This window comes from Seriola dumerili, unplaced genomic scaffold (genome assembly GCF_002260705.1).
Source record: "Seriola dumerili isolate Sdu_G_001 unplaced genomic scaffold, Sdu_1.0 BDQW01000018.1, whole genome shotgun sequence".
Taxonomy (NCBI): Eukaryota; Metazoa; Chordata; class Actinopteri; order Carangiformes; family Carangidae; genus Seriola; species Seriola dumerili.
In genome coordinates, this window is record NW_019174273.1 from 605,618 (window position 1) to 629,205 (window position 23,588).

The 23,588-nt window shown below is 42.2% G+C and overlaps 1 protein-coding gene across 1 annotated transcript; it reads right to left on the reverse strand.

Annotated features, from left to right (window-relative positions):
• Positions 1 to 8,396: 8,396 nt before the first annotated feature.
• Positions 8,397 to 20,724, reverse strand: LOC111232253 (collagen alpha-2(V) chain-like). The gene is made up of 50 exons (XM_022759700.1): positions 20,713 to 20,724; positions 20,015 to 20,107; positions 19,826 to 19,900; positions 19,686 to 19,730; positions 19,537 to 19,590; positions 19,367 to 19,420; positions 19,224 to 19,277; positions 18,962 to 19,015; positions 18,808 to 18,861; positions 18,540 to 18,584; positions 18,393 to 18,446; positions 18,258 to 18,302; positions 17,899 to 17,952; positions 17,628 to 17,726; positions 17,461 to 17,505; positions 17,029 to 17,127; positions 16,823 to 16,876; positions 16,591 to 16,698; positions 16,424 to 16,477; positions 16,204 to 16,302; positions 15,749 to 15,802; positions 15,495 to 15,593; positions 15,088 to 15,141; positions 14,918 to 14,971; positions 14,781 to 14,834; positions 14,441 to 14,494; positions 14,219 to 14,263; positions 14,027 to 14,125; positions 13,814 to 13,921; positions 13,482 to 13,535; positions 13,220 to 13,273; positions 12,997 to 13,050; positions 12,849 to 12,902; positions 12,551 to 12,658; positions 12,288 to 12,341; positions 12,050 to 12,103; positions 11,746 to 11,907; positions 11,538 to 11,645; positions 11,324 to 11,431; positions 11,068 to 11,121; positions 10,846 to 10,953; positions 10,656 to 10,709; positions 10,432 to 10,539; positions 10,108 to 10,161; positions 9,892 to 9,999; positions 9,552 to 9,674; positions 9,314 to 9,497; positions 9,022 to 9,212; positions 8,645 to 8,887; positions 8,397 to 8,543 (listed from the first exon to the last, which is right to left on the reverse strand). Exons 1-50 carry the CDS (start codon positions 20,722 to 20,724, stop codon positions 8,397 to 8,399), a joined length of 4,056 nt encoding a protein of 1,351 aa, XP_022615421.1.
• Positions 20,725 to 23,588: the final 2,864 nt, after the last annotated feature.

Sequence of the window (23,588 nt, forward strand, 5' to 3'; positions counted from 1 at the left end):
ATCCTTTCAGTTCATCATTTATCAAGTGCAAAACGGACAAGCTGCAAAAGAACTTACCGTGCCACTCCAGATGCAAAGAACACATAATGATCAAAAGCATGTGTGCACTGTATGTGACCATTAATCATTACAAGTAATTGTCCTATTTACGAGCTACTTGCACGCCTGTCGTAGTCATGACCTCAATCCACAAAAGACTGGGAATTTTTGCGCAACGCTTTCAGCATCATCACAGTAATCACAAGAACATCCCCTCCCATGTTTCTTTGTGCAGAACACTAAACATCTGACATTTTCACAGAGCCAAAACCACACTTTTAACTTGCATCCTGTCACATCAGCACGAGAGATGGTGTAGTATCCTGTGTGAGTTGCGATGGCACACATTTCCTTCAACACAGAGATTAAAAATAATGCAGAAAAACTCAGCTCGTACCTGTGATCGCTCTCAGTTAAGATGTTTTTGTTGTTTACCTATCACAACAACATCTGATAAACCCCACCGCCCTTTATTTACCTCTGTGGAAATCAGACCGGTGGATGTATTGCAGGCTTCCTGTTTCTAAGAATACATTGCCATTGAACTCTTGATCCATCAGCTCTTGTGTGCTGGTAGTAAACACTTCCTCACTCTCATGACTAACACTTGTTTACTGCTTTAACTTCCGCGTGCTTCCACCGAAACTTGAAGCATGTAGCCGATGTTTTATGCACAGAGGGGTTTCTAACATATGAGTCGGCAGCACTTCTTTCCACAGGACACGGCTGTGAATAGAGACACAATATGCCTCACATGCTCCCCTGCATGGTAACACGTATATGCCGAAATGAAGTCCTAGAAAATAATCACACAGATCTGCTCCCCTGCTCTTTAATTTGCTGTAGCTGACGCACTAGTCTGGAGTAATTTCCCCTGAGTGTCAAACAGACCATTATGAACTTATGTAACACACAGTGACTCAATATTGAATTAGACTTCATACATTCCTGGGGGTTCTAGATGGTTCCAACAGTAATCAATAGCAGGAATAGATACACAGCTTAAATCTAGCAGGGAGGTTTTATAGATAGGTACACAGGTTAATCGGGCCACAGTGGGAACAATAAAAAGTAGAAGAAGAAGTACATGTGGGGCTTTGTAGGGGTTCGATTTTAAGAAGCAGCAAGCAAAGATTTTCTGACTTTTGGTCTCCAGTTTGAGCCAAGTTTTCAAAAAAAAAGCAGGATCCTACATTTCCCACGATGCATCTCGATGTTGTCGTTTTCTTAGACCTTTGCTGCCGAGTAAATGCTCCCCAAGCTTGTAACACAGACGCTTTAAAAATACTTATGCAGAGTGCATCCTGTCAGTAACCTCTGACCACTTATTTAACTGTTAATCTAATCAACAGTGATGCATCACATTCTATAAAGTGGTCCACGCACAGGTGTTTTCAATTATGTCGCCTAATTAGAACACTCCTCGTTACAGTGTGTGCCTGTACAAACTACACTTTATTGGTTTGTCTTTTACCCTTCTGTTGGCTGTGTTGTGCGTTCCCGTTAACTGATAAATATGATTAATTAATCCTTATAATCTTTATGAGTCTGTCGCCATTGTGAGCCACTGGGGATTCCTCTTTCATTTTTATGTTAGGAAGCTTTGAGGGTTCGTTTCACCACAATCCCTCCAGCTGCTCTGACAGAGTGAAATACACAAGGCTCCCATTGTGAAATAAACACTTTCCCACCTCAGAGTATTCGAGGGATTCAGGTGGAAATGATTTGGAGGTTGTTCTAAAACACTAGTGTCACTGATATCAGGGCTAAGCAGAAAAATCCACCCGAATCTTCAGCTGTATCCATGTTCTTACACCGTGTCACAGAACATGAAGTAGACACTTGGCTTTCTGAGTTTGAGTTCGATTGTGTTTTTCCTTCCCCGATAAAGGAAACTTCCCATTTCCCATTTTTCATCAGCGCAGGTCCACAATCGGGAAAAGCCTCGGTTGCACAAGATATGATGCACTTTACCTTGCCAGTAACAGCAGGGGTGGTATGTAAGGAATGCCGGCGAGGTCAACTTTGATTTGTAGAGAGTCAGACACTTTAACAACAGAAGATCTCATCATTGTTTGATGGACTGTTGAGATCTGGAAAATACAGTGCGGAATTAGTCACAGGCAACAACGGCATCTTGTTCGTTACAGCTTCACAAACACGTATTTGATCAGAAACACATTAACTTTTACTCCTTCAGAGGAAGAATGACTCAAGCTTCAAACAACATGCTGAATCAATTTCCAGCCAGCTTCAGTAGAAACCCCCGCTATTCGCAGAAATTTCTGGTCAAACCACGCTCTCTAAACAATGCTTTGCCATGCACTGTTGCACAGATATACACCATACACACATCTGGCCAATAATGTGATCTGGCCACTTAAACATGGGGATGTCTCACTCTTGAGAACAATGGAATGAGTTCTTGGCTGTGCTCGAGGGTGTGGAGGGCGTACAGTACAGGGGTTGGGGTGAGCAATGTGGCCCGGCTGTATGGATGTGACCCGGGCCTGGGTGGGACCGCAGGAAGTCTGCCGCTCACTGCTCGGCCCTTTCGGAGAGCTCTGCAGGGTCATGAATTATCTGAGCAGCTCTTCGCACTGTGATGTCAACACTTGGTCGTCTACTTTGGTGTTTCTGGAGGGTTGTCATGATCAAATGTGTGAATACATCACGTGGAGAGTCCTTTTCCAAAGTGCTAGGAAGGGGCGTAGCGAGGAAGACCCCTGAGAGAACGCTGCTCTGGGTCTGGGATCACTTTTTTTTTTCTTTTTTTTTTTGTCCCCTACAGATATGGACCTCTGTCACCTTTCACCCCAGCTGCAACAGAATCTAAACGGAAAGCAAAACAGAAAAGCCTCCTTTCGGGGATTCAAAACATTTCAATTTTCTCCTTTTATTTTGATCCAGATTTCACATTCAAATTTATGAGGTTTTACATTTCAATGAAGTTTTTAATTTAAAAAGGACAAAATTGCATCATAGCTGGTTCTGGTTTATGAAGCAACACGAGCGATCAGTAAATCAGACAGGTTGTAAATGCAATGCTTTTTGACGCACCCCAACACATTCCTGCAGTCACTTTCTCATTACTCCACTGATGGACAATCGTTCACCTCAAGAGAGAGCGGTACGACGTGCAGCAAAGGTCGTCACGGAGCGGGCTTCAGGGAACCATTTATATCCAATGCAAACATTTAGTGCCAAAGCAGGAGGTGGTGGGCCCTTTATGCAGCACAGCAGACAGTAAGAGTGTGGAGGTAAAGGTGGTCTTTAATGCAGGAGACAATCCGACAGTAGATGTTTTTGTTTCAGTTGTCTAATCTTAACCGAGCTGTTGTTGCCATGCTCAACTTTCATTAAAAGAAACAATAAAAAAAAATGCAATGTTTGGATTGTGCATATAAAGATGTTGTCATCAAACATAATCCCAGTTTTGCAGATTCATCCTGAATTTCTTCCACATGTTATCAGTTACCGTGGTAACTAAAAGTGTTACTTTTTCCAGATAGAAAAGATGCAGAAACCATCCAAGTTTTGATAAACCACAGTCATCCTTTAGAGGGCTGATGCCTCTTCTCGTGATGCGTTCATTCCCTCAGCTGTTTGGTGCAAACTCTGGTGTTTGTGTAGTTGATTCAAGCATCAAAGCCTGTCAATCCTAATCTGCTGCATCCCAAACAACCTGACGAACATGTTCACAAATGAACCAAAATGCGTGGGTCCTTTGGTTCATTTGTAATAAGAGAGTGTGAACATAAATGGACCAGAGCTAAAAGGAAGCAGCATAATTACAGGTGTGAAAGTGACTCATAGGTTCTGATATCTGCATCCCACATAGGGAACTATGATGACATTATTTGCCTTGCAAGCAATTTCACTCTGACATTCATTTGTCACGTCTGGCGGCAAAACATCTAAGACACTTTCCCTTAAAGCGCCAGACATTTGGAATCAAACTCTTCAAAACATTTCAAACAATAAGCTTATTGCAGTTTTAAAGAGCCCAGTTCCTACTGCCCAGGGCAGCAGGCCAGTATCCACTTGTACGAGGCGCGCCGCTGCTCCTGTCTTCAGCATCATCCTGCCAACAGGAACTCCCTCACTCCTCTCCCGCTTTCCTGCCATTGTTCTCCTCGCTGCCACCAGGCACAGGCTCCTCCCAGGATCTGGGAAAAGGTGGGATGTTAAAACGGCCCATTTCCCTTTCGATCAGCTTCGACCTCAGCCGGTGGAGGAGGGGTGCATGTCATATTGTCTGTGTGTGTGTGTGTGTGTGTGTGAGAGTGTGTGTGTGTGTATATAGAGAGAGGCAGCACCCTTGTGAAGAGCTTCACTATCATTTTCAAGTGCAACTATTCTTTTCATTTGTGATTCATGTGAGGAAGACCATGGACTGAAAAGTTTGAAAAGTCCAGTCTGAAAAATAATTACAGTGTGAATATATGTCACTTAATGCCAAACATTCAGGCAGTAATGAAACTCAAAATGTAAAAGCTACGTCCCCTAAACGTGTCCATTAAATGATAAAAATATTATTTAATTTATTATTTACACAATACAACCTGACAAAAACCTGACAAGTGACACATTCAGTAGCCCACTCATGTGGGGCCAGAAGCAGAATGCATAGCAATTAGCTGGAGAGGAAGTGCTGTATAGTTTCCTTTACTGACTGCCGTTACCACAAATGATCCTCCTACAGCTCCTACAGTTTTTCTTTCCTCTCAACCAGCCAAATGGCTACATTTCATTTTCACTGATTTTCAGCTAAATCAATTATATCCAATGAAGCTGCTGCAACCAATCAAGAGGAAGTAAATTTTTTCCATGTTGTCATTAGCTGTGTTGCGCCATCCACTTTTATTTAACCCCCCCCAGACTGTGTATAAACTACTCCACAAAGGAGGATGGTTTGCAGATGAGACAGGAGTTAATGGTACAAAGGTGTCTTTTAATGAAACAGTGTCGACTTCAGCTTTAGTAGTCATCACTCTGTTTTTGGTCTCCACCATGTCCTGAGGGAAATATCTGGCTCCCTTAGCTGCTAAATGCTCCACTATTTCACCAGCTGATCTCTGACTGTGTCTGTCTGCTGTTCTTCTGCCGAGCAGGGAGTGACAACTGAAGCAGCTGAAAACACAGAAAGCGACGCTGTGAGAGTGAACCAAAAACAATAAAGTTGTGGTTAAACAGTGCTTGAAGCTCCATAAAGCTGAGGGGAGCTTCACAAGTCCCAGAACAGATCAAGCTGTCACCATGATACTAATACACAGTCGTGGAAATCATAACAGATTAGTTTCATTAATGTGCAGAAATCCTTGTTTAAATTGATAAAATGTCCCATCTAGGAAAGCTGAAGTTTAAATCTGCATGGAAACTTAACTGATCACTGTATAGTTTGACAAGCAAAACCTGTGATTAATGGCAACAGTATGTGTTGTTAGCAACATATCCTTACTATAACAAGCTAAATTTATGTCTTCCCCTCTACTGTGAGAATCTGCTCTCAGCCCTGTGTTTTCATGCCAGTGAGAATAATTTAGGTTAATAGCATGATCCTTTCTCATGATCCTTTCCCTATGTTCTTTAAGTGTTTTGGAGGAGCGTCAGCGAGGTGGGGTTGGAGGGTGCACAGGAAGGAAAAGGAGTAGCTGGGAAATCTCATCGACGCTCCTCGGTGAACAAGAGACACCCCAGTCAGGATCTGGGCGTCGCTGCCAAGTCATCTCAGGGTCGTAGACTCCAGTGGTCCCCGTTTGGGTGAAGGCGGCACACACAAACACATTTGTGTGTGAAACGGACCCGGTTGTTCTTAGAATTTTGACGGAAACAGCGTCAGGCTTGCAAATTGACCTTAAGGTATACATGCAAGCCGGAGGAGATGAAAGGAAGAGAAAGAGGAGGATTTAGCCTCTAGACTTGTATATTTCCTCAGGAAATGGATTCTCTGAGATGACAGGAAGCTAATTAAAGCTTTGGTCCAGACTGAAATATCTCAACAACTACTGAGTTGAACTGAATGTGAATGTGAAGGTCCCCTCAGCTTTATGGAGCTTCATGGCGAGTTTAAGCTCATTGTTTCACTTTACTGTTTTGGTTCACTCTCATAGTTCACCTGCTTCAGTTTTCACTCCATGCTCGGTATCAAACAGCAGACAGACACAGTCAGAGATCAGCTGGTGAAATAGTGGAGCATTTAGCGGCTAAAGAGCCAGACAATTCCCTCAGGAGATGGTGGAGACCAGATGTATCGCCATGGCATTCGGTTCAGAGATTCATGGTTCCCAGGGGATGAATCCTAGAGACTTTGCTGATCCTGTGACTTCTCCTCCAGCGCAACCATGAAACTGATGTTTGTGGCTTTTGAGTGAACGTACTGTATCAATCGCCATGAAGTTTAATGCAATTATTCATGTTCCCATCAGGATTAATTGTAACAACTTTGGCGACCCTTGACTTTTAGTGTATCACCACCATCAGGTCAAAATTGAAAGTTGGACAATACTTTGGTTTATGACCAAATACCTGCAGAAATAATGACATTCCCAACAGCTTCGGCTGCACCTCTGGGATTCTGCAACCAGGGGTGCACTGGTAACTGACTCTGCATTAATAACATAATTTTTGAATTTGAAGACCTTAAATTTCAAACTCTTAGTTACCTTGTGCTGTCATCAAAAAAAAAATCATTCCATCAGCTTTAACAGGAGGCACCTGTTGGGTGAAAAATAGAAAGTAAAACAGATTTTCTGTCTTATGTAATTTAGTTTCTCTTGAAGCTGCTGTCCCCAGCTGAGCAGCTTGTTTATAAAAGTTATAAGAAAATGCCCCAGTTGTGTAAAAATGTAATGTAGAGCTCACACAAAAGCACAGTTTAGATTTCCTTCACCTATACTTTTACCTCTCTGACAGATTTTTTCCATGCTGAAATGAAAATAGCAGCCCCGGCTAAAAATGACCACCTCAACAGATGTGGAGCGAGGCCCGGGCTGCAGGAAACGGTGAGAGTGTCACGTCTTTCACCGCGCGCTGAGAGGAGAGGTCGACCCAGAAACATGTGTTGCCTGAACTTTGGCTCTTTTTCTTCCTGTAAGGGCGCCTTCTCGCTCCCTCTCTCTGGGTCTTTATTTTCTTTTTTTTCATCTCGGTTGCTCACACACCCATATACATGCAGACACAATGAAGTGGTGAGGAAAAAGCATGAGGGAAGGAGTTATCAAGCTGGAGTTACACATTTGAGTTGGTTTTGTAAATCAGTAAACCAGTGTGTTGATTCATATGAAGAAATTATCACCAATGCAGGGTGGATACAGCAAAACCCATGTCTGAAATATAAGATGACAGTTCTTGTCCATTTAGCATAAAGCACTGTTTTATTTGTTTTCAAACCCCAGAGCTCTCCTGGTTTTTCATTTCACTCCTTACACCCGAGATATCAGGTAAAAGCAGTTCACTGTGATTTGATGCCTGGTAGGAAAAGTGCTGTCTCCCTCTAGTGGCGAGATGAGCTCATTTAAATTCACTTTCAAAGCAAAAAGATTTTGCTGCTCATGAGGGGGAACCGAGTGTTTATTCAATTTTTCTTACTTCAGTTTGTGGGAAGAGCACAGTCATTCCAAAGAGAGACATTTATTCCACATCCACAGTCAACAATAAACAAATACTTTGCAATTTACAGTCATATGTTGCATTTACAGTTGAAGTTTTAAAAGGAGAATACAAAGGTTTTCTGTTGAAAGAGTAAATGAGTTCCTGCACAGAACTTAATAATTTAGGTTCAAGCATTATTTTGATTTTTTATTCCATTAAACTTAAAAACTACAGTCGTTGCCATATAGACACTTGCCCTATTTACTGGAAAAAAGCCATCACTAGTAAAAAATGAAAAGGTTTGGATGCTTTTATTTGCAATAAACCTTCAATTCTTAGGTAATCTCCTCTAAGCTCCCCACAAAGACATTGCATCTCTTACGATTACTGGCTGTTTTTCCAGTTTATGCAAGTTTACAGTCTATATAAACCCACCTTTCCTTCCTTTTTATTTAGCACCTTAGACGTTACTTTTATCCACCCACATGCATTTCCCTGTAGAGTACTTTACGTTAGAGTGTAAATTTATTGACATGGTGAATAAATTATGTCAGCGTCCCACCAGTCACACAGCTCTCGTCCGCTGGCAGACACAGTAAGTACGCTGTACTTCAACAGCTTCTGGGAAATGCAGCCATGTGTGAAGAACCTTTATCGACGTGTATGCTCACAGAGAGAGGAGTCCATATGCTATAATTTCTGGTGATGGTGTTACTCCTCTACAAAGGCCTATTTGAGTCCATCTTACATTGGGGATTTGTGTTTTATGAGAAGCACACGGGGCCGATGTCCAGGCCGAATTCCTGGTCAGGCTTTCCAATGTCCATAGGGGCCACGTCCATGATGGGCAACCTGGCCGAAGTTTGAGTCCTGTACTCGATCACTGTCTTGCCCCATTCTCCGTTTGATTGCTGTAAAAGTAAAAGTAAAAGAAAGTAAGTAAAAAGAAAGCCAGATTAATCACCCAATGGTTTTTCATCAAATGTAGTAATGTATTCTGTGGAAGACTTACTGAGCAGCCGTCCTCGATGACGGTGTATCGGAGGCGGTTGTTGCCCTGCGCCCTCAGCTCCTGGCCGTTGGAGCCTCTGAGGACCAGAGCTTTCTTCAGGTTGCTGCTCGTCTCGTCTTTATAAGCCACACTGTTCCTGCAGTGGTAGGTGATGGTCTGGTGCGACTCTTTGGACAAAAGCTGCAGCAGCTTCACTTGAACAGCCACTGCATTAGGCTGCTCCTCCTTATTTCCATAGGTGAACTGAAATTTGATGTCAGTTTGACATGATTACACACATTGCATGCTCAATTTCCAGGCTTCTAGATACATGTCATGGTGTCATTTCAAATCTTCCACAACATGCATATATGCAAATAAAGCTCTTGAATTCTTACTTGAGTTCCACCATTTATGTTGGCTCCAAACCAGACAGGTATGTTGGCACTGGGACTGGATTTCGTCCACCAGGCTTTGCGGGGAATGTTTGCCGGATTGGCGGAGATGCAGGTTTCACCACTTTCCATATCACAGTAGACCCTGATGGCGTCTTTGATGCTTCCTTGATTTGGGTCGAGCCAGTACTCACCTGTATCAAAGGCAGAAAAAAAATGATTGGAAGGAGTTAGATCACTAGGCCTGGGTACATATGTGATACTGGTCTAAAAATAAGAAAATTAGGACCCTCACCGCTCTTTTTCTGGGGGTAGCACTGCTTGATGTCCTGGCAGGTTTTTGCAGGGTTCATCCTGCTGCCGTCAGGATTGCGGAGGTTTTGCAGATGTCCATTGAGGGTCTTCAGTGTGGCTTGGATGCCAGTGTCTGCACGCAGGATGGCCAACTTCTTATTGGGAAGGGCTTCATCTTTGTTGAACTCCGGAAGTAGAGGAAGATCAGCCGACATATCATCCTCTACGAATTCCACAGCTTCTGGCACGTCGCCGTTCCCATCGTAATCAGCCGGGGCGGCGAAGAGGTCTTCCACAGCTGCTGCGGTGGGAGGTCCTGGGGGGCCTGGAGGGCCGGGGGGTCCGGTTTCACCAGGTGGACCCTGAGAAAAAAGACAATCATTACATTTTTCTTCTACTTCATATTTGCTATGCTAGCTGTGTGAGAAAAAAGGTCGGTCCATGCAGATCCAGATCAAGATATCCCTTTTTGAAACTCTGACAAGGTCTTAATTTATCAAATTTAGTAATTAAGGTTTATCTGAAAATGTTATCTCCTTAGCTGATGGAAATAAAACAATAGATGTAATCTTGTGTCACCTGTGCTCCGACATCTCCACTGGTCCCTCTGGTTCCGGGAGCGCCCATTGGTCCGGGCTGGCCGATGTATCCTTCCTTTCCAGGAGGACCCAACACTCCTGGAGGACCCTATATGGTTGTAAAACAATGAGAGATTGACACTGAGGAATAATGCATAATATAAAATGCATACTTTTATCTGGTCTGATTTATACAATCATACAATTATACACCTACCCTCTGCCCAGCTGGTCCAACAATACCTATCGCTCCTGCATCTCCTGTGGCCCCCTGGAACAGAGAAGAATGGGATTTTATTTTCTAATATTTTCATTGTTGTTGTGTTTCAGTGTTAAAATAGACTCAAAATTACTTGACTTCAATGCTGCACTGGCCAAGATTTGTACGTTAAAAGAGTTAAACCTGCAGAAAATCAAAGATCCTCGCTGAATGAGATGTTGCAAATGCACCTAAACTGAATTCAGTTGCTGTGTTGGGTGTGGGTCCTTCTGTCTTCACAGGAATTGACAAAGTTGCCTAAATGATCATTTTTTTGCTTACAGTTATTCCAGGGAGACCGTGAAGACCGGTGAAACCTCTGTGACCTTTCTGACCCCTCTCTCCTTGCTCTCCAGTTGCCCCCTTCTCTCCCTGTGGTCCTTGAGGGCCCTGAAATCAGACACAAAGTGAGAGTTCAACACTTGGAAAACAATGTTTTACACCGAAAAAAAAGTACAGGTTTGTTTTAATTCTTGATTTTAAATTGTTGAATTGTTCATGTTTACCACTTTCCCACGTATTCCAGTTTGTCCTGGGGGTCCAGCGGGGCCTTTGGCACCCTAAACTCAAAACAAGCAAAGAGACATGGCAGAGCACAGTTTGTAAATGTGACAGGATAGATGGAGTGTCTGATGTGTGGCTGACAGTGTAGCATATTAAATTTAAATAAATTGTATTTCTGTTTGTGAAACTCACATTTTCACCAATTTGTCCTGGACCGCCGGTAATTCCAACTGGACCGTCAGTTCCTGCAGACCCTGTAATACCAGCCAGACCTTCTGGACCAGGATTTCCTCTGTCTCCCTGGAAACACATACACACAACCAGTGATTACACAACATTATAATGGTATCATTAACTGATTCGATCCACTATTTAAAAAACAACAACACACAAACACCATGTATTTAATCTTACTCTGTCCCCTATGAGACCGTCTTTACCAGGAGGGCCCTCTGCTCCAGCAATACCCTGAATAAACACAGATGATGAGAATAAATTAGTGACAGAAAAGCTGAGTCGTCGGCAGAGAAACATTTGCACCAGAGCATTACAGAATAGATGCTTTTAAAACATGAACTGATGAACTCTTTGTGTTAATTTTGGGACATTGCAATGCAAAGACAATAAAACATCAGCTAAAGACATGAAATAAAAGCTGTATAGGACAAACCTCAGGACCGGCATCTCCTCTTGGCCCTGTAGCTCCTGGTAACCCAACTACACCAGCGGGCCCTGTGCCTCCCTGAGTTCCAGGGGTTCCGGGTTTTCCTGGTGGACCCTGAGAAACAAAGAAATACAAAAATCCATCAGTGCAATGTGCGTTTTTGAGATGTGGAGCTGCTTTGTCAGGCTAAAAACAAAACGTAGTGAGTAGAATTACTTACAGCAGGACCTGGCAGTCCCAGCATGCCTCTCTCTCCTCTGAGTCCAGGCTGACCTACGATACCTCGCTGTCCTGCGGCGCCAACAGGTCCTGGAGGCCCATCAGGCCCCTGTCAGACAAACACAAGAGCAAGAAAAGCAATTGAGTCATCTCAGGACTTATTTGTGTCCGGCTGCTGGAGGATCAGCACAGTGTGAACTTTCTCTGACCGGAGGACCGTCCTCGCCAGAGTCTCCCTTCTCTCCAGGGCTGCCTGGTGGGCCTGAGGGTCCCATCTCTCCTTGATGTCCTGGAGCTCCATTTTCTCCTCGAATTCCAGGAGGGCCCTGCTTTCCTGGAGCACCTATGGGTCCATCTGCACCAACAGCACCCTGAAAAACACACAACAGCCTGTCAGTGCAAATTTTGAAAACATAAATGCGATTCCTGCTTATAATTTTTTTTTTGAAGTAATTAATAACATGCAGATAACTTCTATATGTTGTTTTCATTTTATTTAACTAATCAACTCACAAGGGAGCCGGCCGGTCCAACTCCCCCAGGCAACCCAGGGAAACCAGGAGAGCCCTGTGGGAAGAAAACACTTCTAATAAGATGCACTTTAATGATAATAATGACATTAGCACTTGATTAGTTACAGCGTGTTATAAAGCGCTCTGGGATAAGACTGTTGATACACCAAACTAAGTTAGAAAGACATAAATTAACACTGTGAAGTTGTTATTCGCCACAAAGGCTTTGAAGAACTCACTGTTGGACCCTTGGTTCCTCTGCCTCCTTTCAGTCCAGTTACACCAACAGGTCCCTAAAACACACACAATTAAATCAGGTCACCTTGAATATCTTTATGCAAATGAACTGGTCAACCCAATATAAACTGTCTGTTTCTTCCTTCCACAAGATTTTTAAATGATATTCAGACCTGTTCATGTTACCATGTCACCAAAATATGACAAAAAATTGATTCTAACCAGTATTTATTACTATTGGATTGAGACAATGTGTTCCTTCTACCTGTGCTCCTTGTTTCCCAGCTGTGCCATGTGGTCCATGTGGTCCAGCCTCTCCCTTCTGGCCTGGCTCACCTGTTTCACCTTTGACTCCAGGCTGACCATCAGGACCCTGGAGAAGGATATATGTTTCAGGTAATTACTGATCTTGTTGATGATGCTGAGGTCTCAAAACTTGTGTATCAGTTGTGATACAAACGCCGGTATACAGTTTATTTTCAAAATGTGCTTTTATCAGTTTATTCATCGGTATATTTTCGACATGACTGCCCCGTGGTTAGCTGTGGTTAGTGTCCACTTACAGGAGGTCCAGGGAAGCCAACAGCACCAGTTGGACCATTCTCACCAGTAGAACCCTGTTAATAGATCACACATAAATACACACTTTATCAAGAAAAATATTCAACTCCAAGACAATTTAATGTTCGTAGTCAAAGAAAATGTACTGACAGCGATTCCTCTTGAGCCTCGGCGTCCTGCAGGTCCTGATGGGCCGGGTTCACCCTGAAATAAAGGAAACAAGGTTCTCAAAACATGGCAGGGATTTTGTTCCATCTATGTAACAAAGGATCTTTAGATTGAGGGTCGTTTACTATTTTTCTCCTGTTTTGCACCAAATATTTGTGGCAGTATTTTTACACTACCAATCACATTTCAAAATGAATGAACTCACCTTCTCTCCATGGGGTCCACTGGAACCAACAGGTCCAACAGGACCAGGAAGTCCCTTTTCATAAAAATAAATGAATAGATATTAGAACACTATAACAGACAAATAAAAACTTAACTGTAAGATTGTGAGTGATGGTTTGACAGTGAGTATGTTTTCAGTTTTTGTGCCATCAAGAAAACATTTCATCACAAACGTCTGGTGTCTCGATCTGAGAAATCTGCAGTGTCGTTTGTGTCTCGACCATCGTGTTGAGGCGACTCACCCGTGCACCATCAGCTCCTGCTTTACCCTCGAGTCCTTTATCTCCAACAGAGCCCTGTTAGAAGAAATCAGCCTCATTAGTGGCTCAGGTTCATCTTCCTTTAACAATCTGAACACACAGGAAACCCATACTTTCTTAGTGATTTCCCACATTTTCCAGAATCCCTTTTGACAACCCCCAATGAATTGGCTCAGACTTGATTCATTAAGCATACAGAGATAGAGAAATTGTAACGTCAACAGCTGGTATTTTGTTCTACTAAGGATCATGTTAGTTGAGAAATTGGTACCTCTGTTTCTTTGCAGACAATCTGATCCCATTCTTTAACTTACTGCATCTCCCTTTGGGCCTGAAGGTCCTGGTATGCCCCTCTCCCCTGGCATCCCCTGAAGTCCTGGACCACCTGGCTCTCCAAGAGCACCCGCTGGACCAGCGTTACCCTGAAATATGCAAGAGAGTATCACAGATTTACATGCAGCAGCTCAAAATTATGCAGTTTAGATCTTGGTGAAGTCTCAGTGTCAGTGGTTTCACAGTTATGTTACCTTTGGTCCGTCTGGTCCTGGTCCACCTGGACTACCTTTGGGTCCCTGCAGCCCATTAGGTCCGATTTCACCTCTTTCTCCTGGGGGGCCCCTTTCTCCCTACAGGGACAACCGGGGGGTGAAGACACACAGCAGTGAGCTAAACCCTTAATAAGGGGTGGGAACACTGATTAGCGGATTAAATGGACCTACCCTTGGACCAATAGCTCCGCCAGCCCCAGCCTCTCCAGCAAGACCCTGGAAAAATACAAGAATATTATACTAATATCGCATGAAGACCTTCTAGTGAAGTGATGACACATCACTGTACAGCATATAATTTGAAGGCTAAGAAAGGAGAATTGAACTCTTTAATGCAAAAAAAAATTGCTGTACAATTTTTTGAATTAAATTTTTCATGTTATTTTATCATACCTCATCACCTGGTTTTCCTGACTCTCCGGGTGGACCTGGCAGTCCAGGCAAACCCTAAGAAAACATCAACCCACATTTTAATGTATTGCTAATGCCAAGAATAGACATAACATGAACTTACTCATTAATATGCCGGTATAACTAAATCAGTTTTAGCTTGAAACAGAGGCTATAATACTCTGATACTGAGTGTAGAAGAAATCATTTTGAATTGAATTTCTCATTAGTTTCACTGTATGCAGTGTAAACTCAAATATTTCAGAAATAAATGAAAAAAAAACACCAGACTCCAGTGCTAATCTCAAAATGTATAATTTTATAATGACAGGATGCAGTTTACCTGGAAACCATGCAGTCCCTGTGGTCCCTGCTCTCCTCTTTTTCCTGCAGGACCCTGGAAAAAAAGCAAATTGAGTATAATTCAAACATATTGTTGTTAAATCAGTGATGATTTTCTCAACAAAGGCGAATGCTTACAGCTGGGCCAGCTGGTCCAGCAGCGCCCTCCTCTCCATCCTTTCCATGCAGTCCCTAGAAAAACAGTCAAAGTGCAGCATTTATCAGTATATTTGTGCTTTGGTGAAGAGAATTGAGCCTTAGGAAGAGGTGTAATATATTAATATAATCATATTCATAGTCATAGTTACCCTTTGACCTGGAGGTCCGGAACTTCCAGCCTCTCCAATCTTTCCAGCATCACCCTAAAAAACAACAGGCACGGAACAACAGAAGTCATCACCTGCTGTGTTATCATGTAGCTTATACATTACTGTCATTCTGTGGCTCTGTTTTTACATTTATTTACATGCATTCATTTGGGAGATGCTTTTGTCCAAAGCATAGTGCTTGGCTGTTAAGTTACTTCCACTTTGAGGGGAATTCTTTCGGTCATTAATTATCAAATTTTCTCAAATTTCAGAATCTCAGAAACGTCACTTGACACCTCCTCAGCACAACAGGCAATGGTAGCCTTCTCTTTGTTCATCAAATGTTCCTAACAATGCATAAAAACAACGTTTGTCGGGTGGTCTCAAACACAACGTTTCATACTGACAGCAAAGCCTTTTGGTCCTGGCAGGCCCATCTGTCCAGCTGAGCCTCTGTTTCCAGTAGAACCAGCTGGGCCTGGTTTGCCATCTTCTCCTGCTGAGCCCTGGAAAGACAAAAGAAAGTTAAATTCATGCCATCATGCACCAAATACAACACATACCATACTCTAGGCTTGGGGAAAGAATCAATCCTTATTTGGTTGTTTTGGTTAAGTGGTGACATGTTTGACAAGTAGTGGAAATAAAAGGTTTTGTGTACCATTGGTCCTTGTTTTCCCTCTGCTCCCTGAGCGCCGATAAGTCCAGTCAGACCCTGTGAAATAAGACACAAAAAAGGGAGGCACAGTTACAGAACAGCCTTTGATACCTGTCTCCTCTCCTCAAAAGTAATATTCTATTGTGTTCTATTGTTGTTTTCAAACTGTTGAAGGACTTAACAGACAAACTTATAGCGACAACTTGAAAAGCAGCGTTTTAATGCAAATGTAACCATGCCTCCAGCAGTGATGTCACACTGTACGGACACACCCTGGAGTTCACTTCTCCATCACTGCAGCAACGCGTAAAGTTAAACCCTTCAAGGTGGGTAAATACAAGATTGTCTGTTGGTGTATTAAAATGCGCGTAACAAATAAACTCTATACAATGCTGCAATCAGGTTTGAATTACTTCAAAGTAATAAATGACAACATTAGATATTTATGTATGTTTTACCCGAGCTCCTGTTAAACCTGGCTCTCCACTGCGTCCCAGATCTCCAGGTAAACCTTTGGTGCCAGTTGACCCTGGCCCTCCTCTTTCACCCTGGGCTCCCTGTTTGGCCAAACATCAAATATTCAAAATCACAGAAACTCATAGTCATGGTCAAGAATAATCATGATTAACAACAAATAGTCACATTGTGTACATGTATTTTGGTGTGAAGTCAACTCACCTTCTGGCCTGGTAAACCATCTGCACCAGGGAAACCTCGATTTCCTGGAGCTCCCTACGACAAATGAAGGATGCTTCTTCAAAATCAGACCTGAGATCATAAAACTTCCTCTGTGCTTAAAGGACCATGAAAATAGTTTTTGAGGATGAAGTAAGAAGACGGCTCACTGTCTCTCCTGTAGGTCCTGGAGGCCCAATGGATCCGGCATCACCTCGTGGTCCACGCTTCCCATCCTCTCCCATCGGGCCTAATGGACCCTGAGCACCATGGTCACCCTAACATCACAGAGAAATCAATAACCAGTGAATCAGTCAAACAGTCTCCAAACAAACCAGTCAAACAGTTTGTCAATAGGCCAATCAACATCTTTGTGTCAGGATGGTTTTATTTTTCTCTTACTCTTTCTCCCTTATGTCCAGCTTCTCCTTTGAATCCAGGCACTCCAACCTCGCCCTGCAAAACAATGTGGAGGTCAAAACATTAAAACTCCCACTGCATCAGATTTATTCACTCTTTGATTTAAAAACAGGGAGGTGGAAGTTGAGAAAAAGAATTCTACTACAGGACTAGTGAGTTATAGAAAACTAGAGGAAATGAGCTCATACCAATTGGCCCTTTGGTCCTGGTACTCCTGTTGTTCCCTGGGGACCAGGGGGACCAGGGGGTCCCAGCAAACCTGCTGGACCCTGAACACCTGCCAGACCCTGGGAAGGAGGAAGAGCAGCCAACGATTTAATATAAAAATATCCAGAGGACAATTGAAACTGCTGTATCACATGTTCTCGGGCAGTCAACCAAAATCAATGAGAAGAATAAAATCTGTGATTTGGCAAAAGCATTCCTCCATTTTTCAGAGCAGTGAAAGCCAACGTTGTTATGTAGAATTAAAAATCTTGGCTGAATCACAAAATGAGGCTGTGGAGGAGAAAAATGTCTCAGTACTATTAACTAAAGGGCCACAGATCTGCAGGCAAAGATATGGTGGAAGTTGGTTCTAATAATCTTTTATTATACATATTCCATGCAGTTGCACTTACTGCTTGTCCACGGGCACCTGGAGTTCCATCAGTTCCTGCTGCACCCTGTTATAAAACAAGATATTAACTAATGATCAATAATGATGTTAAATATTCTTACATTCCAAGATTTAAAAGAAAAACCTACAAAAAACTTGGACAGAATGATTAATTAGATTGTAACACACCTGCTCTCCCGTAGGTCCAGGTGGTCCTACGTGTCCGGCATCCCCCCTGGATCCCTGCTGTCCTGGGCTTCCTCTCACCCCTGTGGGTCCGGCTTCACCCTGCACCAGAGGACACGATTGAGGACAAAATTCCTGATCGACTTTCAAGGTCTTTTGCTGAATTCACAACGTCAAATTTGGCCTGGTTTTTCTGTCATAAGTCATCCAACAGGCTTATGTTGTGGGATGAAATGAAGTACTGAATATGACACCAGATCATAAACAAACTCACCTTCATTCCTGGGCTGCCTGGAAATCCTGGCACACCGGTGATTCCCAGTGGACCCTGTAATTGAAGAAAATTTGACATAATATAATAATATAATAAAACAAATATTCAGTCTCTTTGGCTTTCAGCTCAGAGCTCCGTTTCACTCTCTTATTATTTCATGCTCAGTTAAGGTCAAAGGCCCTGCAGGATTTTCATTAGGATGCTGAAATACCTGCAGAATAAAAACAGCTTGTATATGGTGCTACAGCGGTTTAGTTACAGGTTATATTTGTTCCAGTCTCATGATTTCTTGATCCAGTAGAGGAACATTACATGAGTGTCTGATTTGACACATGTAAACAGTAGATATGAGTCCTTACCAGAGGACCTGGTTTGCCGACATGGCCGGGTGTTCCACGTTTTCCCTGAAATAGGAAGAGAGAGAAAATGTCTAAATCCTGCAGCATCATTTTACAGTTTTGTACTTTCTCAAATGGATGATTTTATCTTCTTACCACAGGCCCAGTTGGGCCGGCTCTGCCTCTTTCTCCCTGCATGCCCGCTGGTCCCTGAAACAGAGGACTGGCTCAGTATCTGTGTGGCTGACATGTGACTCTGTGTCAGATACTGTGTTGATCTTTTTTAATGTGTGTGTTGCCTACCAGTGGACCGGGAGCACCCATAGCACCAGGAGTACCGGATGAACCCTGCAAAACACAACAACACAGGAACAATTCAGGTTTGAAATGTGCAGTTTTGTAAAGACGTCCACCGTCTTTCAAAGTTAGTTATAATATATCATTATGGTTCTATAGCACTGTATGAGTTAAAGATTCCATTATCAGTTTTTATTTCTAGTGGAGTTTTAACCATCCTAATATATTAAGAAGAAGAATTTGAGAAGCTCCTGATGAGGTGACACATTCATACCTTATTTCCAAGGGCTCCAGACTCTCCTCTCGACCCGAGAAGACCAGAATGTCCCTGTTGAAGAGATTTAAATTCACAGAAACGGGTCAGTGCTTGATTTTACAGAGGAAATAAAAGAAGTGAGGAAGTATGACTTTAACTACATGTGACTCACCTTTTGACCTTTCATTCCTGGAAGACCTGGGAGTCCTGGGAATCCTCTTGCACCCTACAGAAAACAACCAATCAAATCAACTATGAAGTCCCATCTTTCACCGTTCCAACTAAACAACTAAATTAATATAGATCATATTTGATGTACTTATGATAGATTCTACATTATATGGAAAATGTCAGGGCTTGATTGTGTCACTAGGTTATGATTAATAGTTAATAATTCAAAGATTTGGTGTGAACACTGAGTGACGACTAGTTACCCCAGATCCTGGAAATCCTGGCTCTCCTGTAGCACCTGCAGATCCAGCTTCTCCCTGAATGGAAAAAAGAGAAATAGTTGTTCTTAATAAATTATTACTTGTAACACTAAAAGTTAATGGGAATGTGTGGATGTTTGACTCACATCAGATCCAGCTTTTCCTGGTGGCCCATCTGGTCCCCGATGACCCGGCTCACCCTGCAGACAAACGCAAAGAACTCGTTACAGCTGACACAACTTTTCAATCACGGGTGAATTTAAATTAAACTTTGTGAGAATCAACTGAATGTTCTAAAATGTAAATGTGTTCCTACCATCAGTCCTTGATCTCCAGCCTCTCCTGGAATTCCCTGACCACCGCTTGGACCCTAAAGAAGAGATGGAGGAGATATACGACTCCGTCAAGGAATAACTAATACTTACAATTATTTAAAATGTTCAGATGTTTATTGCCAAAACTTACTGGTGATCCAGGCGATCCTGGAGGTCCTCGTGGTCCTGCTTCACCCTGAAATAGCAACATTTTATTCACTGTACAAATAAAGATCTTAACATTGTATAAATGTAAAAGAAACATTTCCGATATAACTGTGCAGCACTCACCCTTGATCCTGACACCATCCCAGCCCAACCGGACTTCTCACTGAAGCCTGAGGCCATCTGTGATACTAGGTTTCCCTTTTGGGAAGAGATTTATTCAAAATAAATGTTCAAAATTATCATAGAGGAATGGCTGTAAAATGTATGTATTCCCCCTCCACTGCAAGGTAACTGACGCTGAGAAAAACTCACCCCAGGGGCGGATGCATGGCCTGGGGCTCCTGCCTCTCCTGGATTTCCTGGCACACCGGGCTCTCCATCAAATCCTGCAGGCCCTGGGAATCCCTGCAGGTTGTGTGGGAACATATCACAAATGAGAGAGGACACATTGTTGGCCATGCAAACAGTAATAAATAGATGGTTAATTTCTCTATCAATCAATTAATCAATTAATAATTTAGATGATTAGTGCAGGAAATTTCCCTCATTGTTAATGAGGCATAGAGAAAACACTGCAACTGCTTGTCTGTTAGCTAATGTAATGATAGCATTTTTGTTTGATGACAATTATTTGTTCTTCTTCTCCTCCTTCTTCTTCTTCTTCTTCTTCTTCCTTGTTTAACTTCATCAAGCATCTTTGGTAACTCTTGTTTGTGCCAATAAATTTTGAAAGAGGAAAGTCCAACTCAGTCACACAAAAAGAGAAGATACTTTTTTGGCAATAGCTCACTTCTCAACGAACGTTTGTGCAGCAAAATCATTGGTAGCGATTTCATCAGGAGATTAGCCGAGTCAGGCTACTGACCAGTCATCTCTCTATATATTGTATTGATAAAAGAGGACCAATAATGGACACTGTTGGAAACTGCTATCAGTTTTACTGCCACACAAATGAAGTTGAGCAAGTAAACTTATTTATCAAATAATGTGTATCCTCTGGGAAATTGTACCACCTTCTCCATGTCCTGTATCATATTATTTGTTGCACTTTAAATGCACATTTGATTATTGTTATGCCACTTTTAATGGTGTTTGCACTTATTGTGAGTTGCTTCCTTTTCCACACCAATTAAGGCTTAAAAATATTTAAATTAAACAGTTTTCTTCTCTAAAGAAGGTGCACTGATTAAAGCCCCTATGTGTAGGATTTAAAAATTTGTGACTTTGGCGGCTGAATGCTATTACACCTGTCTAAACACTGAGATTGCTGCACCAGGATTGTCCCATTGTTCTAAAAACAAAAGCTTCTGCTCTCAGAATCATTTGCAGGATGCTAAAATCACAAAAATCTCACACATAAGAGCTTTAAGAAACAGGAAGTAGCATGTTAGAATATACCATTAACATTTAAGATTTACACTTTAAAGGAAAAGTTTGACACGCAAGTAATACCACACACAGTATATGAAGCTACCCTCAGCAACCAGTTATCTTAGCTTAGTTTAGCAGAAAGACTTCCCACCGGTTTTCACAGTTTTACACATACAGATTAAACAGCATGTTAATTAATGAGGTTTAGTTAGTTAGTCCTTTAGTTGGTGTTGGTAGATAGAGCCAGGCTAGCTGTGTCCCGGTTTCCAGTCTTTTTGCTAAGCTAAGCTAAGCTAATCAGCTATGTGACGGCTTCATATTTATCTTGCAAAATGTTTGAACTTTTCCTTTAAGTTCTTCCAATTTTGGCTGTTGGATTTAAGTTCACATGGTCAGATACTAATTAATTTTTGTTTCACGAAGATACGTGCTCAGAAAATGGGAAAGTCTACGCCAACAACGACATGTGGAACCCGGAGCCATGTCGGATCTGTGTGTGTGATAAGGGACCGCTGTGTGTGAGGAGTGGTCTGCGAGGACCTCGGTGACTGCCAGAAAACTGTGACCCCTGATGGCGAGTGCTGCCCCGTGTGCTTGACTCCAGCTGCAACATCAGCTCCCAGCGCCGACCCCACAGCAGGTAAATGTTAACTCAATCACTTTGCAGAGAGCTTAGACTGTGCCGCTTTTAAACACCCCACCTGTTTGTGTTACAGCTGCAGATGAGAATATGAAGGAAAGCTGCACAGTCGACGGGAGGTCTACAGTCACAACGACATCTGGAAAACCAGAGCCTTGTCGCGTCTGTGTCTGTGACAACGGTGTCACCATCTGCGATGAGGTGCAGTGCGAAATTCTGTCAAACTGCGAGAAGGTCGTCACACCTGAGGGAGAGTGCTGCCCTGTGTGTGACAACTTCGCCAGTGCCAGCAGGATGATTGGTGAGACATATTTACCCGTTCCCCACTGTCCATCCAATCCATACACTGCTCATTAATGAATTATTATGGTCTTGCCACAGTGATGTCACATTGTAACATGACACACCTTAAAGTACACTTGTACATCACTGCAGCAAGTCAGCAAATCACAAGTTCAACAGCTGTTTGTTATAATATCTTTAATGTGAAATGATGAATGCAGTAGCTGAGAACTGTAGAAAGGTTTAGGAGAATATAATCGAATTAACTTTCTTCCTTCTATTTTCCTCAAGAAATGATGGGCTTCAAGGTAAGTCATGAATCATTTTGACGTGGATTCATTTCAAACAAATGTGAAACTATTGTTCTTTTAATCAAAACAAAATACGTTTCCTCTTTACAGGGACAGAAAGGTGAACAGGTGATATCCCTATGTAAGTAAACTCAGCAGTGTTTATTTTTTAAATGCAACTTATAGTTTTTTTTGGTTGATATTTGTCATTTACTTTACATCTTAACACTTTTGTTTTTTTCCTCTCAGGTTGTGGGCTCCTGGACCTCAAAGGACCCGGTGGGTTTTTTTTACTGCTTTTACTCTTGCTATTGTTTTTGTATTTACACGTGCCAATGTGTATTATTGGATGGATAATCTATAATATGTAGATTTTAAGAAGTGAATTAGATGCAGCAGGCTTTTTAAGATGGCCACAATGCACTAATTTTGACACTAGAGGGCACCAAATCTCATAACTGACTTTTTCAGTGTTTATCATTGGAAACACCCTGTACTGTTCATGTTGCCTGTGTGATGAATATGTGTTGTTGACGACACACACACATTTGTTGAGACAGTGCAGGCAGATTACAGTATCTCTGCAGACTGCTGAGTTTGCATATAAGACTGGAGGATATTTATTAGTTTTTTTGTCCTTCTTTTCATTAAGTTTATCATTCTTATGTAAAGGTTAATGGGCTTAATTCATATCACTTTAGTTTATCTTGAATTAGATGTGATCACAATGTGTATGCACTTATGAATTCTATTTTTCTTTTATGGTCCAGGGTCCGCCAAGGAGCTCAGGTAACACTGGACCTAGAGGCTTTAAAGGCAGGAAGGTAAGTCTGAATCAGAGATGTTTGTGTACTGACTTTTCCAGTCACTAATCAACTGCACAGATATAGTGATAGAGTAGGGTTCATACAATTTTATAATTTATCGATTAAAATATATTTATTATATATTATGTATTCATTTAATAAATCATGTATTTATCTGTGTGGTTATATTTTACACTATACTTGTGTTTCTGTATTTGAAACCAGACTAGGTCAAAACCTAGTGGCTGGAAGTTAAAGGTCAATGTGCAAAATTGAGAACGTATTTGAGGACCATCATGGAACTGCTGTTTCAGTCCGGCCGATAAGTGCATATACTCTAGAGTTTTTTCCATGCTATGTCCTCAATTTAGCACACTGACCTGACACAGTTCAGTAACAGTGGGACTTTCCCTGCTAACACAAATGTCCATGAGTGACAAAGTGGACAGATTGGAGTTCGCACCCAATTGGTCAACGCAGTGCGACGTGACTGAAGT

What these genes read in the sequence shown, in the direction of transcription:
- LOC111232253 (XM_022759700.1), bottom strand. An exon ending in CTGGAGCCCTTGGAAATAAG is followed by an intron (nt 18,585 to 18,807) that starts GTATGAATGTGT and finishes TGTGTTTTGCAG; the next exon opens with GGTTCATCCGGTACTCCTGG. An exon ending in CAGGAAAACCAGGTGATGAG is followed by an intron (nt 14,264 to 14,440) that starts GTATGATAAAAT and finishes GTATTTTTCCAG; the next exon opens with GGTCTTGCTGGAGAGGCTGG.